The sequence below is a fragment of the Sceloporus undulatus genome, chromosome 2, assembly GCF_019175285.1.
Source record: "Sceloporus undulatus isolate JIND9_A2432 ecotype Alabama chromosome 2, SceUnd_v1.1, whole genome shotgun sequence".
NCBI classification, from domain to species: domain Eukaryota; kingdom Metazoa; phylum Chordata; class Lepidosauria; order Squamata; family Phrynosomatidae; genus Sceloporus; species Sceloporus undulatus.
The window spans coordinates 252,435,653-252,454,284 of record NC_056523.1 but is presented as its reverse complement, the minus strand read 5'-3'; the positions used below and the strand labels follow the sequence as shown (position 1 = coordinate 252,454,284).

Genomic DNA, 18,632 nt, shown 5'->3' with positions numbered 1-18,632 from the left:
CTATCTATCTCAAAATGTAAACCTTGATTCTGCCATTTTATATAAAGGGGCACCTTTTTACTATCCATTGTATTTAATAGGATGTGAGCATCCATGGATTTTAGTATCCATGGAGGGTCCTGGAACCAAACTCCAGTGGATACTCAGGATCCTGTGCATCAAAATCCATGGCTGCTCAACCCATCACATGCAATGGTGTATTAAATGATGTCTCTTACATGCAGTAATGGGCAAAATCAAGGTTTGCCTTGTGGATTTTTTTTTCTTTTTGATCAATATTTGTGAACCATGGTTGGTTGAATCCATGCAGGCAGAATCTGTGGGTGCAGAGTCCTTTTCACTCTTACATTCTGCTCATGTAAATCAAGGAAACTATTTCTTTCAACAGAATTTTGGAAGTGTTTTAAAACCAAAGAAGTAGAAAATAATTCTACTATGAGATTATGAATTAATTTCCGGAATCTCTCTCTCTCACTCTTTCCTGTACACACATTTCTTCTATAAAACAAATGACAGCACAAGATAATCTAACAGATCATTTAACCACTGCACCACTCACTCACAGTCACAGGGTTGTGAGTTCAATACCAGCCAGCTCCAGGGTCAACTCTGAGGTCGCTAAAATCGGTACTCAGCTTATTGGGGGTAATTGGCTTACACATTGTAAACCACTTAGAGACTGCTTAGTTCAGTGGTATAGAAATGTAGTTGTTATTGCTATTGCTATCATTATCATTATCATGCTTGCAACCCAATGTAACTCAGAAGAGTGTTTTGACACTATACACTTACAGCAGCTTACTACCACGTCATCCTTCATCCTATAGAATCTTGGGGTTTGTAGTCTGGGCAGGCACTTTAAGTTTCATATTACCTTATAACTGCCATGGATCCATCCTACAAAATCCTAGGATTTGTGGTCTAGTGAGCTGAAGAACTATAGTCCTCTCTCATGAAACTTCATCACTAGAACTCTCTAGCAGAGAATACAATGTGCTATAATTGTGTGCAGTGTTTCTACTCTTAAATTCCACTCAACTGAATGGGACTTAACCAGAAAAAAGTGCAAGACTGCTGCTCCAATGTTTTGTTATATATAGGTGCATTATGACCTCTTGGGAAAGCACACAGATGGAAATAGTCTTGTTAATGTTATCTCAAAAAAGCTATCACAAATATTTTACATTTCCTTATTGTCCATGATGTTTCTATATTTATTTGTATAAACTGATGGAAGTTTTATATATAAATTTTCAACTCTTAATAAATAGATTGTAATCTCAGAGGTTCTTGATTTCCTGAACATGTTACACATTCTGTTCTTTAACAGACTTATCCCCACCTACCCTTTTAGCTGTGGGATGTCCTCTAATAATAGGTGAAGAAAGTCCTAGAAAAGAGAAAGAAAAATAATTACAATGTAATACAGTAAATTAACAAACACAAAGCCCTCATACACTTGTATGAGAAGGTTACAAAGTACGCACAGCACTGAAATGCCTAAACTCACAGATGAAATCCAGGATTTGTGTGGCCAAGCAACACTGGATTATGCTCAAAGGGCAAGCATTATTTTACTAGGCATAAGACACGAGCTAGGAGAAGCTGCAGCAGATTGTTTTTCCCTGAATCTACTGGGAATGTCAAGATTCCACTCTACCTCTTCTCTCTCTCCTGTTGAATTAACCGAGTACATACTACTTTTGCACTTTGGACTCTGTTTGCAGGAACTAAAATAAGATGAGGACAAAGGGTGAAAGTGGGAGAGGAGGGAAAAACTGGGACATTTTAAAATCAGTTGAAAAAAATGGAACAGAGAATTAATCAAATCTGTCCCTGTCAAATCAGGTGGAAATGAAATAATTCTATAAAAACACTGACAGTTGTAACTAGAGGATTAAAAAGACTGGCTAAAACTACAAAAAGATAATGATGTAATTAATAAATCGATGTTTGTACTTATTCCTTATAAAACATGCCCTCTATTCTCAACATTCAGCAGTGACTATTTATCCACATTTCAAATACAGTACCATCTTTGCACAAAGGAGAGATATCAATAGGTGTAATATAGTGAGACTCAAAATTTGCAGAAGCTTCCTCACCCACCAGTATCACATACGAAACCCCTCAGCAAGCAGCAAGAACAACAATAATCCCAAAGAGCCTAGTGAAGATAGAATATTATTCGTTTAAGCAGATGTTACAAAAAGAAAATTTAAATCTGCAAAGTATTTGGTCCCCAAGGTATTCATTTTTTATCACCAAACCAAACATCAGCCTTTAAATGCACTAGTGTAATCAGCAACTCATACTCATTTCTGTTTATTTATAGTTACCAACACTCCATTCATTACACAAATTTCATCGAAAGGTGTTATTCAATAGCTTCTCTCACAGAAGCCAGAATTGACTTTTTTAAAATCCTGTCCTAAAATTCCAGACTTTCTTGCTACTCAACTAAAATAAACAAAAACTACTATTAAAAACATACCGACCATGCAGTCAAAATGAAGTGGGGGAAAAGCAAACTGATTAATGTTTCACATGTGAAGTCATTTCCTTGCACCTGTGGCACAGATCTAGGAAAAATACTAAAAATGCCACAAGAAACAAGGCTAGTATTCAGAATACAAGCAATTATTTATACTTAGAGGTTATACTCTCTTCTTCATACTTTTAAATCCTGGGAGTCCATTGCATTATATTTTACAGTGTAGATGTATACCAAATGTTTAAAACTGTTAATACTTCTATTTACTCTGCATCTCATGTTCATTTAAACATTCTTATTCATTTTTATGCTAGGAAACACATAACAATCTGGCTCTGCAGCACAAATTATGTGCTTATTGCATATGTATATTCTATATATTCTACATAATGCAAGTCAAATAATAATATCCAATCTCTTTTCGGAATCTTTTCTGAAAGTTCACAATTGGCTACACTTAACAGCACAACAAAGATGTCTTTCCACAGCAGCACTTGGGCAAAACCAAACAATTCTCAGATCTCAATTATCAGCAGAGATGTGTGCAAGGAAAGATGTGGATTGCCTATACATCTTTCTTAAGTAATAGATTCCTAAACACAAAGGTCAGCAAAGAAGATTTGTCCAACCTTTAGTGCTATCTGATTCAAATCATTACAATGCTGAGAGCACAGAATTCACTTTAAGTATACAGTTGAATATAACCCTGTCTGCAGTCTCAATCATCCCTGATGGACAACTAATCTTTGGAGGTTTTGAACAGTGGCTTCATGCTTTGCTGGTCTTTTGCTCCCAACTTGCCTTCTTATAATAAAGCATAAGTGTGGTTTTCTCAGACCCAAATACACAAACTATGTAATTAAAAAAACAACAAAATGTTGCCTCTTCCACCTTTTGGACAATGAAACTGTCTCCAAGGCAAGTGAGGAATTTGCTAGACCTTGAGGATTTGGCTGCATTTGATTTCAAGCAAATATCAGGATAGTTCAAGTCACCCATCACTACTACATCTCTCCTTTCTGAGTGTGTGAACATCTGTTCTAGAAAGGCATCATCCAATTCCTCCATCTGACTGGGGGTCTGTAGTAGACTCCCACCATAACATCCTTGTTGTTTCCCTCCCCTTTAATTTTTATCCAGATGCTCTCCACCTGGCTTCCAGGATCGATGTCTTGGATCTCTTCACTGGTGTAAATGTCCCTGACATATAAGGCTATTCCTCCTCCTTTCCTGTTTGGCCTATTTCCTCTTTAAAAGGTTATACCCCTCTATTCCTACATTCCAATCATGAGACTCATCCCACCAGGTTTCAGTGATGCCTATTATATCATATTTGCTTTGTTGTACTAGGAGTTCAAGTTCAGCTTGTTTATTTCCCATACTCTGCATTAGTGTAGATAATGTGTTCCCTTTACTTGCTGCCTGTGCAAACATTTTTTTTCTCCCACTGTTGCGTCCTTGCACTGTTTGTCTTGTTCCCCGTATGACAGTTTGGCTAATTTCTCCATGCCTGCTGTCTCCCTCCCCCACATAACTCAGTTTAAAGCCCTCCTGATCAAATTCTTGAGACTATTGGCAAAAACGTTTCTGCCAACTGGCGTGAGATGCAACCCATCCCTTGCCAGAAGACCTTCCTCATGGAACCTCAGTCCATGATCCAAGAATCTAAACCGTTCTTGGCAGCACCATCTACTGAGCCAGTTGTTTACATCCGCTATTTTCTTCTCCCTTCCTGGACCATGCCCTTCAACTGGGAGAAGAGATGAGATGACAACCTGTGCATCCACCTCATTCAACTTCCTACCCAAAGCCTCATATCCCCTTGTGATATTCTGAAGGCTGTGCCTTGTAGTATCATTGGTTCCCACATGAACCAAAAGAAAGGAATAATGGTCAGTGGGCTTGACAAGTCTTGTCAACCTCTCTGTCACATCATGGATCTTTGCCCCAGGGAGACAGCACTTGTCTTGCTCTAATGCTCATTATGAGTGACACCAAACTGAGAATCCTGAGATGTAGGTGTCATAGGCAACAATACCCCTTTATTAAACAAAACTTTGTGAGAAAGCTTGCACAAAATTAAGTGGGATGCCTCCTTTCACATCCTAATACCTAAAAAAAAAAAAAAATAGATGACCCAGTTTATGTCTAATTTACAAACATTTGCCTCTGAGATAGAAAGAAGAATGAGAAGTTTCATATGGTCAGAGAACAGCTGGATAGTTTATAAACCCACATTTCATAGCAGACGGCTGGGGCAACAAGAGAAAATGACTAGCGGATTAGCAACTTCATTGTAACATGATCTTACTGTGATGACTAACAACCTTATGAGCTGAGATCTTCCAACATTTTGTAATATTTATATAATTTGCTAACCAAATTGATTTAATATCATGCTAGCAGATCTAACTGAAACAAATCAAAACCTTCTATCCTATAAAGCACATTTTATGAAACTGAAGTAATGCTTTTTGCTGCTATCATTTGTAATGCTCTTTTGCTGCTATAAGAACTATAATTTTCTTTTCTTTGGAAGGTTGCAATCTGAACCATAAGAAGCAAGTCCCTCTGAATTCAGTAAAATCTTTTTTTTAAAGTAAATATACAGTGGGTCCTTTGTATCCACTGGGGTTTAGTTCCTTTATCCCCAGTGGATACCAAAATCCGTGGATGTTCAAGTCCTATTATATACAATTGTGTAGTAAAATGGTGTCCCTTATATAAAATGGCAAATTCAATGTTTGCATTTTGGAATTGTTGTTTTTTGGAATATTTTCAGGCCATGGATGGTTGAATCCATGAATGCAGAATCCATGGATATGGAGGGCCGACTGTAACTGGGCTACAAGAAAATCTAAATTCTGGTCCTCTCCCTTGCCCCATGGTTTGCCTTCCTTTTCCTCTCTAAAGCCCCAAACAGCCCTGTTCTGGTTTTATTTTTTCTGTCGAAGTGCAGTACCTTACATTTCTCTCTGTTCAAATTCATTTTGTTAGTTTTGGTCCAGCTTTCTAATCTACTAAGGTTATTCTGAATGTTGATCCTGTCCTCTGGAATGTAAGCTATTCCTTGTAATTTTGTATCATCTACAAATTTCATAAGCATGTCCTCTATTCCATCATCCAAGTCATTGATAAAGATGTTGAACAGCACTGGACCCAGGACAGAACTCTGGCACTTTTCTAGTCACTTCTCTCCAGGATGAAAAGGAGTCATTGGTGAGCATCTTTTGGGTGCAGCTGGTCAATCAATTACAAATTTGCCTAACAGTAGCCTTGTCTAACCCACATTTTACTAACTTTTTGCAAGAATATCATGGGGGACTTTGTCTGAAGACTCTGAACTGAATATGCTGCAATATTTTATGATTTATTTATTTATTGCACTTATATCCTGCCTTTCTCCCAAAATGGGATCCAAGGCAGCTTACAATAGTTTAAGAAACATTTACCGGCTTTACTTCTCATATCTAATAAGCATTGATAGGAACTGTCAAGCTTGAACTCCCCCTAGAAGTCATGATGACTGTCCCCGTTTTTTAAAGTGTCCCTGTTTTTTAAAGTGATCCAATCAGCAATGTCTCTGCATTGTTAATAATAATAATCTTTATCAGCTACCTCTCAATATAACTGGGTAGTCCTCAGTTTTAGTATTTGGAGGAAAATATACCTCCAAAAATTCTAGACTATCCTCAGAGAAAAGGTATCTCAACCTCTTTCACTGCAGATAAAGCTAATATATATTGTCCATACCACCATATTTCTGATTTCTATGTACAGTTGTGAAAGCTGGACATTGAAGAAAGCTGATAGGAAGAGAATCAACTCACTTGAGATGTGGTGTTCGAGAAGAGTTCTATGGATCCCATGGACTACCAAAAAGACAAATAAATGGACCCAAGAGTAAATCAAGCCCGAACTTCCCCTAGAAGTCATGATGACTAAGCAGAAACTGTCATACATGAAAATATATGACACAATAGAAAAAAATGATGCTTGGTAAGGTAGAAGGCAATAGGAAAAGAGGAAGACCATAATACAGGTGGATAGACTCAGGGCCCTTTCACACTACAAACCACAGTCCAGAGAGAAGCATTTAGAATCCTCAGCCTGAGAGCTCTAGTCTCACCAAACTACAAACCTCAAACTCCATAGGATTCAGGCAAGGCAGTTAAAGCAAAAACATAGGGCTATAACACTGTTGTGTGAAAGAGCTCAGCTCTAGATTTGCAAGACCTGAGCAATGTCATGGACAACAGGGTGGCTTGGAGGTCTTTCATTTGTGAAAGTGCTGTAAGTCAAAGTTGATGGCAGTTAATAACAACAACATATACTCTCAGGTGGTCACATATATTTGTGATATAAGTCTGTAAACTTTTGTATATTAACTTGTCCAAGGAGTATGGCTCTTCTGTACCAAAATAAGAAACAGGCGCAAGTACCTGAGACAGTATCAATTGTCCATGAAAGGTCCACACAAACTTTCTTAAAAAGGCAAAATACTCAGCTTCTCCAATTTTTCCTGCCAAAGTCCGCAGAAGGAAATAACCCTGGAAGAAGTATCCAAGACAAACAAGAGATTATTTGCAAGGTTGAAGGCTTTCATGACCGGCATCCATAATTTTTTGTGGGTTTTTCAGGCTATGTGGCCATGTTCTCAAAGAGTTTGCTTCTGACGTTTGGCCAACATCTGTGGTTGGCATCTTCAGAGAATGCATTCTCTGAAGATGCCATCCACAGATGCTGGCCAAACGTCAAAAACAAACTCTTCTAGAACATGGCCACATAGCCCGAAAAACCCACAAAAAACTAAGAGATTATTTTATTATTTATGTATTCAATTACTTAATAGGTTTTTAGTCTATCTTTTGGGGTATCTACCAATACAAGACAGCTCAGAACATCATCAGTGATAAACAGCTATATACAGTCAGCCCTCCGTTTTTGTGGGGGATCCATTCCGCCCCGCCCCCCCTGCGAAAATGGAAACTCGCAGATATTCAAGCCCCATAGGCTTGAATGAGGGTGTGTGCCTGCAAGCGGCCATGGGCACGCGCCTCGGGCATGCAACCCATTTTAACCCCCTCCGTTTGCTCCTTGCAAATAAGCAAGGGTTGTGGATCTGAAGTCCATGAAAACAGAGGGGCAACTGTACTAAAATGCAGATAACTGAACAAGACAACAACATTACAATTAGCAGAAACCCAGAAAACAATAATTATACATATCAAAATGCCATCTGGAATAAAAGGATGGGATACATGTAATTCCCCACAATCGGTACTCTAGAGATGCTGGGCTTACACAGAAACATTCTGTCCATGATGTTCCTGGTGGCATACAATGGTGTCACATGAGAGTTGGCAATTCGTATGGTATGGTAATTCATGGTGTCACCCACCGAACTGACCTCCTTTCCTACCACATCCTCAGCGATGTTTTTTGTGCTAATGTTACTCATAAATTATAATTCCATTTATCACTGAATGTAATGGCAACAGTTGTGATGTAAACAACTAGCAAAATTAAAATTATACCTTTAAATTACAATATCATTTGCACAGCCTAAATGTATTTACAAGTACATAGCTTCATGTAGTTAAAGTGAAAACTTTGGTAAGATGATATTTTTCAAGAAAAATTAAAAAGAAAAAAGTTATTTTCATTTAATTTTTTAAATTTTTAAAATAGAGGCCTCGAGGTTTTAAAAAAATAAAAATTAAAAATCAAAAAAGCAGATTTTAAATAAAAACATCACATCTTATCAAAGTTTCCACTTTAACTCCCATTTAGCCTTACTGCCCTCATTCCATCTCTTTCGCTGAGCTCCAGTATCTTAATGGGACACAGGAAAATGCCAGAGCCTGTTTCTGCTAAAAGACGTATGTTTGGGGAACAGTGGTGTCACACTCTTAGGTGCTCCCTGCACCCCCTTGCAATGCTCCTGGTAGTACATAAGAGAGCTAGACTGCGGATACTGACCTTAGATTTCTGGCAGGTTCAGAATGGGTATAAATTATCCCATTATCTTCAAATTATCTGTTCCCAAACCATATATGGCTATGAGGTTAATACCAGTAGTGTGCATTTCTAGAGAAAAACTCTGCTTTGTGATGTTGAAAGCATACACTTCAGCATTCTAACCTTCAGATAATGGACCTGCATGAAAGTTTTCTCTGCATTAAGACCATGCTTGATTACAGATGCTCCAGATTCAGTCACTTTGCCAGTGTTTTCTTTGTTGGGCCTAAAAGGGCACAAACAATTAAATTTGGATAAAATACCAATAATATTTTTAAAATAAAATCTTGCTATGCAAGGATCTGATCAGATAGAATGTGACTGTCTTTTGAGAGGTTTAATACTTCAGGTAAGTTTGTTCATGGGAAAAATATTACAGTTGTGCATTTTTCTAATGTAACTTTATATATGTCTGTACAAACAGCTGTAGTTAAACTAGTAGCCAATTCTAAGCTAGTGTGAAGCTACTTAACTCTTCTCCCAGACATGACATCATATCACATGGCATTCTGCTAAGACATGCTACACAGACCAGTGTGTCACATGAGGCAAAAAGGGAAATGAGAAGAGATGGAGATATGCTAGATGGAGAGAAATAAGGAAGGTTGACTATTCAATTCATTATATCCAGCTCCAGATTTTGGCTGCTCTTACCTGAACAGAGGCTTAGGAGCTCACAAGATTATACATGAAAATATCAATCTATGCCCTATATGCTAAAAATTGGCTTCAGCTTTCCTTTCCTTTCAGCTTCCAGTTTTCCAAGCATGCTAAAGAAAACTTGCCAAGTTTCTGAAAGTAAAAGGCCCAATACACTCAGCCTTCCAAATGAAAATCAAGGGAGAAATATTCAAAACAATACATACGTACTGTGAATTCTTCATCAGTGGTTGTCCAGTTACCAAAACTGGTAGATGTTTAACTCAAAGATTTGTGAATGTGTGTGTGGACTTTGCAACTCTGTTTTCCTTTTGCCCAAGTGGAACCTTTATACAGAGCAAAAATTAGCTAAAGGGGGTATTTGTACTAGCTATTTCCCCAGTCTACATGCTGAGAAAAACTGATACTGTTTGTATCAAATTATGTGTATAGGCAGGGGCTGATGTTTCACTTCTAGGTTTGAAGTTGGAAATGTGAGCTATAGTGGTACTGTACTTATACATAAGCGACTGTGCTGCTTCTTTTTCAAACTTCAGTACCATACATCCTACCCTAAATTATCACTCTACCACACTGAACACACCCAATTGTATCTGACCTCAGAAGTAAGAATGTCCTAATTAGTACCTGGATAAGATACCACCAGCAAATACCAGAGATTTCCAGGATAGACTTGGAAAGAAACTTGGATTGCTGGCACCAATTAGAGTTGACAATACTGGACCAGAATGACCAACAATAAAATTCTGTATAAGAAAAGCTCCCCATGTTCTTACATCCCTATTGTTCTTGTGTTCCTTCAAATCGTATCATGAGGTTTTCTTAGCAATATTTGTTCAGAGGAGTTTTGTCATTGCTATCCTCTGAGGCTGAGAGCATGTGACTTGCCTATGGCCACCCAGTGGGTTTCATGGCCAAGTGGGGGAATCGAACCCTGGTCTCCAGAGTTGCAGTCCAACACTCAAACCACTAGGTCATGCTGGCTCACTACATTCTTATGCACAGCCACAAAGAACTGCTGTTGACTATCCCATAAGATGAGAAATAAGTAAGGATAATGTATCTCCTTTTTTTTCCTATAAAGATCTCTGTTGTATGAATAAGTACAACTCAATAGTGGAAATAGAGAATGGAATAGAATCACAGAACTGTTACTTTTTCACAGATATTCACTAGTCACAGTTTGGAACTGTGACTGGCTTGAAGGCCAAACTGTGATTTTCAGTGACTGTGATTCATTCTGTTACTGAGCTCCAAACTGTGATTTTCACAGAACTGCTACTTTTTCTGTGACTGTGATTCATTCTGCTACTGAGCTCCAAACTGTGATTTTCACAGAAATGCTACTTTTTCTGTGACTGTGATTCATTCTGCTACTGAGCTCCAAACTGTGATTTTCACAGAAATGCTACTTTTTCAGTGACTGTGGCTGCATCCACACTGCAGAAATAATCCAGTTTGGCACCACTTTAAATGCCATGGCTCAGTGCTATGGAATTCTGGAAACTGTAGTTTTGTGAGTGAGACATTAGGCTTCCTTGTCAACAAGCTCTGGTGCCACAACAAACTACAAATCCCAGGAATCCGTGGGATGGAGCCATGGCACTGAAAGTGATTGAAACTGGATTATTTCTGCAGTGTGGATGCAGCCACACATTCTGCTCTTGAGCTCCAAACTGTGATTTTCACAGAACTGCTACTTTTTCAGTGACTGTGATTCATTCTGCTACTGAGCTCCAATTTTTCACAGAACTGCTACTTTTTCAGTGACTGTGATTCATCTGTATGAGCTCGCAAACTGTGAATTGCTACTTTTTCTGTGACTGTGATTCATTCTGCTACTGAGCCTCCAAACTGTGAACTGCTACTTTTTCTGTGACGGTGATTCATTCTGTTACTGAGCTCCAAAATAGTGTACAGATCATAGAAATCACAGAAAATCACAGTTTTGAATCACAGGTATTTTAAAATCACAGTAACAGTTTTCACTGATATCTGTAAATCACAGTTATTCCATTCTCTGAGTGGAACATGCTCCTTTGGAGTGTGATTGAGTCTCCTACCTTGGAAGTTTTTAAATAGAAGCTGGATGGCCATCTGTCAAGGTGCTTTGATTCTGTGTTCCTGCATGGCAGGGGGTTGAACTGGATGGCCCTTGTGGTCTCCTCCAACTGTATGATCCTATGATTTTATGCTTCGCCTTTGAGATTCTCAGGATCCCAACAATTAGTGTTTATTTGAGGCCCCACTTTTCCTTCTTATTGTGCCCTTCAATAATATTGGCCAATAGGCTACATCAGGTATTTAGTTAAATATCCTCAAAATCATGACTGAATAGTGATCATGACTGTGACATTATTGCCACAACTGTTGCTCCCCTGAAAATTACTTTATCAACTGCATGGGAAGAAAAAGTCCATTCTGTTAGCTTGAGTGAATTGTTCTTGGACATTACTTCCTTAACAGAAAATTTGGTACCAGAAGTAGAAACAACATAGAAAGAAGAGGGATAAGTTTATACAAACCTATAAACCAAAACAAAGAAGAGCAATTCAATGTACTGTATTTCAGGAACATTTTTATCCAAAAACAGACAATATACACACGTGAAATAAATTTTTAAAAAATCCACACATCAGGAGAGCCTTTCATAAGGAAACAAAAACATTTTGAATCTTACTGAGACCACTTAACAGCTTCTTCCAAAATGCATCCAGGGATGACTATTTCTTTCACTAGCCTGCATTTTTCTAATGGTTTTCAATTTGATGGTCAAACTTACAGGCCTATGGTGGGCAGCCTTATCTGCTTTCCCCCTTTTCTCTCTGTTTTGCTGTTCACTCATGTTCAATAAGGGAAGCAGCTGCTGTTCAACATACCTGTTATGTACCAGCAAGAACTGGCACAATAGAATTAAATAGAGTCCTATTGTTTCCCAGCAGAAGCTTGTTTACTTCAAACACAATATTGCAACCTCACACTGGTTTTCCAGTCCTCCTTCACCAACCTCCCAATGCTAATGCTGCCAAAAAACAAAACAAAACAAAACAAACTTCCATCTAGATAGAAGATGAGGAGGAAAGAGATTCTAGAGACAAAAAAAAAAAAGACTTTTTAAGAAAAGAAGCTTAACTATCAGAGACTTGGTAACTCAAGTGTGTCCGTATTCTGCCTTTGGGATTTCTCAAAGTTACTGCTTGAAAGGAAAAAAATCAACTTCAAACTCTGAAATGCAGTACCATATTTTATAATAGCTATGGCACCTGACTTGTGTGAGGCCCATGGGAATGGTTCCATATGCCTTCCCCTCAAATGGATTCTAATACATCCTGATCATGCATTCATTTCTTTAAACTTTTTTTTCTCCCCCCCCCCCCTTTTTGTTTGTTAACAGCGAACAGCCAGGAATTACAGAGTGAATTCTGAAGTCATAGATTTAGTAGATTAATTAACTCAGCATCAGATGGGATATATTATTCCTACAGCACCACTACCATTGTCAAGCTAATCTTTGCTTGGGGAAACAAGTACTGCAAAACAATACAGCTTGGGTCCAGGCTATTTGAAGGACCGTACCTCCCTGTACAAGCCCCCCAGAATATTGAGTCCATTGGGAGAGGCCCTTCTCTCTGTCCTTCCACAGCGGCAGGCTTTTGCATGACATAGATGCTGTTTTGTTTTTAAAGATTTTTAAACTTCAAATTTTAATGATATAATGTTTTTAATTGTTTAAATTGTTTAATTGTTTTTAAACTTGTATTTTGTATGTTTTATAGTGTTTTAACTTGGACTGTTTCAGATTAATTAGCTGCCTTGAGTCCCTGAACTGGAAAGAAGGTGGGATATAAATATAATAATAATAATAATAATAATAATAATAATAAACAAGTGATGAACTAAGAAAGGGAATTTTTAGTGGTTGCTTTCAGAATATTCTTCTAACGCCTAATCTAACACCTAACACATTATCATTACCAAGACCATTTAATTTGCCCAGGCTTTCTAGACTTGCTTTTTTAAAGTTTTTGATTTTAACCTGTTGGAATACTGGCTCACTCTGTTTTGCCTTATGCCACTCTGCTGTTTTTATGTTGTTTTATTTCACTTTTCATTATTGTTAGCTGCTGTGAGACCTGGCAAGCTGAAGTTTGGAAGAGAAGGAACTAACTAACTAAATAATTTTATTGTATACCTAAAAGCATAGTTTAAAAATATTTGTTGTTGAATTAATGCATCATAAGACCAATGAGATTTCCTTAGCAACTCAATTAGGAAAAAGCAAATGTCCAGATAAGGTTCCTATCGCAGCAAGCCATGTTCACTATCTATATATATATATATATATATATATATGGAACAAAGACAGTAACAACTCAGCCGTCTGGGCCATCAGCAGCTGCGTTCACTGCAGCTGCATGGTAGCTCGCGATAAAGGCTGTCACTTCCATCGGCACCAACTGTCAAGCTACATACATGCAAATGCATGACTTGTCTGTCTTTGAATATACAATAAGATGCTCAAAAGTAATGAATGGTGCTTATAACAAGACCAAAGTTATGTGAGGATATGATGCAAAGGAGACGCACAAAGCATGGGTACAGGGCTGGGACATAATGGAAGATTCTTAGGAATGCATTTGTTCCATGTATATTAGTTGCCAAAGGAAAAAGCTGCCTAAACCCAATGAGTGGCAAAGTATACTTAGTGATATAGGACTAGCCACTATCTCTCAGACTCACCAACTCTACAGGCTGTGTGTTTTTGTTGTTATTGTTAGAAGCAATAGAAGTGGGGATCTCCAAACTTACCTAATTTTGAAAGCTAAGTAGGGTCAGACCTGTACTTCAATGTCTGGGTTTGGGGTGGAAGACCACCAAACAATAGCAGAGAACTTCTTGCAGCATCAGGAAGGAATTCTACCTAAAACCCTGGAAAACTGATCTTATCTGTCAAAGCTGACAATACTGGGCCAGGTGGATGAATGCCTGATTTGTTATAAGGCAGCTCCTTACAATGTCTTTGGAGGAAGGACAGGATACAAATATAAGAAGAAAAAGGAAAAGGAAATACTGGGTCCTGGGTCTAAATAGTCAGGGGAATTTCTTCAGTATCAATACTGTGGAACTTCCTGGTCACAAGGGGTCTCATGAGCTCTCCAACATCTTCTTCTTGAAGTGGGTGTTCAGATCATCAAATGACAAACAAGAATTCTCCCTGAAATTTTACATGCTGAGATACTTTAAAAAGCTGTATGCAACACAGCATAAGGAATTTACCAGTTGGAAATAATAATTTAAATATATAACTCTGCTGTTCATGTAGATTTCCCACATGCTGTTCCTTAGATTTAGAGATTCAAGCTGCAAACCTATGCATTGAAGTACCCCCAAATATATACAGCATTATATGCTAGTCTTATTGAATTCCATACATAGCTGTGCAAAGGATTGGATGGCTACAGACATTTTATAGAACAATAAAACACAAGAAAAGCTAAGAATGAAGTAACCATTCGCTATACAACTTCATACACAGGAGTTTATAGTTAATGCTTTGTCTGTAAACACAGATAGACCCTACTGCCAAATCTGGCTTCAAGTCTGCATTCAATTGTGAAATAATCAAATCAATGTGTTTTAACATGCTTAGACCAACCAAAGAAATTCCCATATAAGAAAGGAACTTTAAACAACAAAAAATGAGGAACATAATTAAAACCAACTAGGGAATTTCCTTGCTGAAATGTGGTTTAAATCAGCCTCCCATGTTTCAGTATTCTCAACTGATATGTCTCAATTAATTGTATAGAATAAATGCGATATGGCAAGTTCCATACAGTGAAGTAAGTAGATATAGCTCTGGTTAAATAGAGTGTAGAGTTGCAGCAGGTAGACTGAGATTTGTCCAATAAGAATAATTATTTAAGAAAAAGAATATATGTAACTGTTTTCATCACTGTTTAAGGAATTTCTTTGGAAGTTCACAGAAAGAGTGTTCTGAATTTTATTTTTTTCCTAATAAAGAGGACATGGGAAAACATGAGCGGACAAGAAATGGAACATGATATTGTCTGGACCACTACTCTGGTAAAAGCAGAGTTTGGAAGCAGTTAGGTTATCACTGTAGTTTTATATTACTCAGTCTACACTAGAAGCTCACAACAGTTAAAATCTAAAAAAGGTTGAGTCTCTCTTAACCAAATGCTCATGACCAGATGTGTTTTGGATTATGGAATGGGGGGGGGGGGGGTTTTGGAATATTTGCACTTACATAATAAGATATGTATTGAAGATGGTATCAAAATCTTATAAACATAGCCTGAAGGTAATTTTATACATGATATTTTAAATAATTTTGTGCATGAAACAAAGTTCATGTAACTGAACAAAAAGAAAGCAAAAGTATCACTATCTCAGGATAATTTTGGATTTTGGAGTTTTTCAGATTTCAGAATTTCGAATAATTCAGCATATATACAAGCCAATTAAATGCCCATGCAGATGTGTTGGTCTGGAAAGGGTGTACATTCTCAGCACTAGTGGGGTTGATGGGAAAGTATCTGCCTTTTTATTGTTGTAATAATAGCATAACAAAGTACATGTCAAAAGATTTTATCACACGGGAGGCAAGCATCCTCTTCCCGTGAATAAAGTGCAATTCCAAAAATAAAAGCGGTGCAATTTTGCCACTTTAATCATGGGATAATGTCCCAAAAATGGAGATGCCTGGGAAAGTCGCTTGAAAATCATCCCGCTCTTGCAGGATATTGACAGAATTAAATGCAATTTATTCACAGGATTGCCTCCCATGTGATAAAGACCAATGACGATGTAACAAATGGGAACACAGATACTTTATTGGTTTAACAAGTAGCCTTTTCTCATTATTTTAAGAATTCATCCAGAACATTTTCAGACAGATTTTCTTGAGAATTTTTCACATTTTATGACATTCTCTTATGAGTCTTACACATTTTTAAAGTGACAAAAGTAATAAAATGACAACAATTAGTAAGCAGTGTGGTACAATGGATACCACAAGTTACGTTTAACCACTGCAATTAATAATGACAATGGATTACTTTTTAAAACTAAGTTGAGTAACAAGAATGAATTACTTTTTACAAAATAATTTTCCAGGCTCTGGGAGATGGGAGGATAAAAGCCTTATTGTTTGCCTTTTTTTAAAAAAAAGATTTAAGTTGCTTAAAATTTACAGTTCTAGTGTGTGCATATTTAATTAGAAATGAATCTCACTGAATTAAATGAAGCATACAGCTGAAATAGACAGCTTATGTTTCCTCATCTTCTCAACATCCACAGAATATCTCAACTCACATTGGGATTTACTTTCTTTGAGATGGGCAATGAACTGGGCAAAGGAAGGGCAAGCTAACAACAAATAATGACAAATAAACCAAATTATACCTTAACACTTGTAGATCTTCCTCAGAGTTTTGGATCTCATCTCTAAGACGCTGCCAACGCAACAAAGCCTTCAGGTCCTGCTGTTCTTTGGCTTCATCAGTCATTAGCTGTTTGGGACAAATGGTCAGTTTGATGTTAGTTGTTTTCATTCCTTTTTCAGTAACTTCTTAATAGGAAAAAATGCCAATGGTTACCATTTATGCCAGGCAAGCATAGCAGAAGATGGCACCCTGACAATTGGCATATCTCCTATGTCTAATCAACTTGGGAAAATTACTTTTATAGATTATGCCAAGCAGCAAAGTCAGTGTTGTAGGATTGTAATAACTGTGTGCATAATATTTATGGGGGTGGGAAACAGAATTGCATGGTATATTAAAAAGCACATCATGCACTGGAGGAATATCCCTCCAAGTGTTTGACTGCATTTCCCAATAGTCCTAGTCAACGGTGAGAATGCTGGGGTTGCAGTCCAGTATCTGGAAGACTTGATGAGATCACTTTGGTTCCAACGCCAATTGATGTGTACCTTACTAACTGCTATTACATGGGAGTTGATTGACTGTGGGACCACCTGGGGAATCTCCCTGATGCAATCTTTCAAGGGCATGGAGAATGAGAGTTACATCTTAAACAATGCAGTTGGATGTTAAGGGCAAAAAAGGCTCTGGAAAAAAAAAATCTGTGAGCATCTAGGGTGGGAAGAACCTTGAGTTGTTGATGGACTCAAGTCCCAAAAGGCTTAGCTAGCATAGCCAATGGCACAGATTGCCCTTAGTAGAAGTAAAACAGCTGGAGACTGCATGATTCCCACCTCATTGTACACATTTTTGCTCTAATTTTGTAGCCCTTAACATAGTGATTAAAGCCTAAAACTTCACAGCACCACTACAACAGAAGGGAATACTGTACAAAGAAGAGTCCAAATAGGGCTGTCACTTGAATAAACAAAAAATCTTAGTTAATTAATTAATTACTTAATTTTGCATATGAGTCATTTGCTTTCTGAAGCATACATTGTTTGTTTGTAAATGATGCACATGTGTCGTAACAGATATCACCACAGAACAGACATTCTTCCTACATGAAAGGAGAGAGGAAATGGATGCATGAACTATTATGTATAAACAAATCATTTTTTAAAAAAAAAATCTGCAGACAGATTAATTAAAGCACCTTTTAATTTGATCAAATTATCTAATTGACTAAAGGCTCCAAGCCTTATTCTTGTGAGCAACTGCTGATGGGACAACAAATGTTCTCCATGTCTTTGTTGTTGAGTCCCACCTCTGCAAACTGAAGCTGAAGGAGGAAAGGAAGCAATTGCATGGAAGAAGAACCGAACAGGAAGTGCTGAAGAATGGGATCTCCAAACGTTTTTTTTGAGTGGCAGAGAGGATTAACTAGCTGGATATCTAGCAAGAATCTGTGTATATGGAGAGCAGGTTCTACTGGAGATTGAATGTTTGGGACAGAATAAATAGCTTTTAATAAATGGATTATTTATGTATTTACATCCTGCCTTTCTCCTGGTGTGGCTCCCAATGTGGTTTACAATAGAGATTAAAACAGAATATGCCTAAAATCAATCAAATAAACAAAAATAAATAACCAGGCTATGATAGTACAGTACTCAATTTAATACAGTTTAAAACATTTAAAATATAACAACTAGTAAAACAAAAATAATGATCACAGGAAAAAAAACATAAATTAAATTAAGACAATGAAGAATATGATATACCTGTAGTTAGATTTCCCATAGCAAGGCTCAAATATTGATCGGAATGGTGAAAAAAGTGATGAAAATGGTGAAAAATTATTTGAGATAACAGATCAAGCCAGAACTCTGCCCGGAAGCCAAATTGATGAAACTGAAGTCGTTATAATTTGGTCACATCAAGAAAAAACACAAGTCACTTGAAAAGACAACAATGTTAGGAAAGGTGGAGGGCAGTAGAAAGAGAGGAAGACCGCACACTAGATGACTAGATTCAATTAGGGGGGTAATGGGCATGAATCTACAAGA

The 18,632-nt window shown here is 37.5% G+C and overlaps 1 protein-coding gene across 5 annotated transcripts in view; it reads right to left on the bottom strand.

Annotated features, from left to right (window-relative positions):
* Window positions 1-18,632, bottom strand: part of LOC121922612 (aminopeptidase O (putative)) — a 228,779-nt gene that overhangs the window by 120,809 nt on the left and 89,338 nt on the right. For all 5 annotated transcript variants that reach the window (XR_006102196.1, XR_006102197.1, XR_006102198.1 and 2 more), the window contains exons 7-10: window positions 16,604-16,710; window positions 8,639-8,741; window positions 6,937-7,044; window positions 1,347-1,390 (exon numbers count right to left, since the gene is read on the bottom strand). Coding sequence is in view for 2 of the 5 variants with exons in the window: in XM_042452230.1 (XP_042308164.1) it covers window positions 1,347-1,390; window positions 6,937-7,044; window positions 8,639-8,741; window positions 16,604-16,710 (362 nt within the window). In the remaining 3 variants the exon portion in view is untranslated. The remainder of the gene's footprint in view (window positions 1-1,346; window positions 1,391-6,936; window positions 7,045-8,638; window positions 8,742-16,603; window positions 16,711-18,632) is intronic.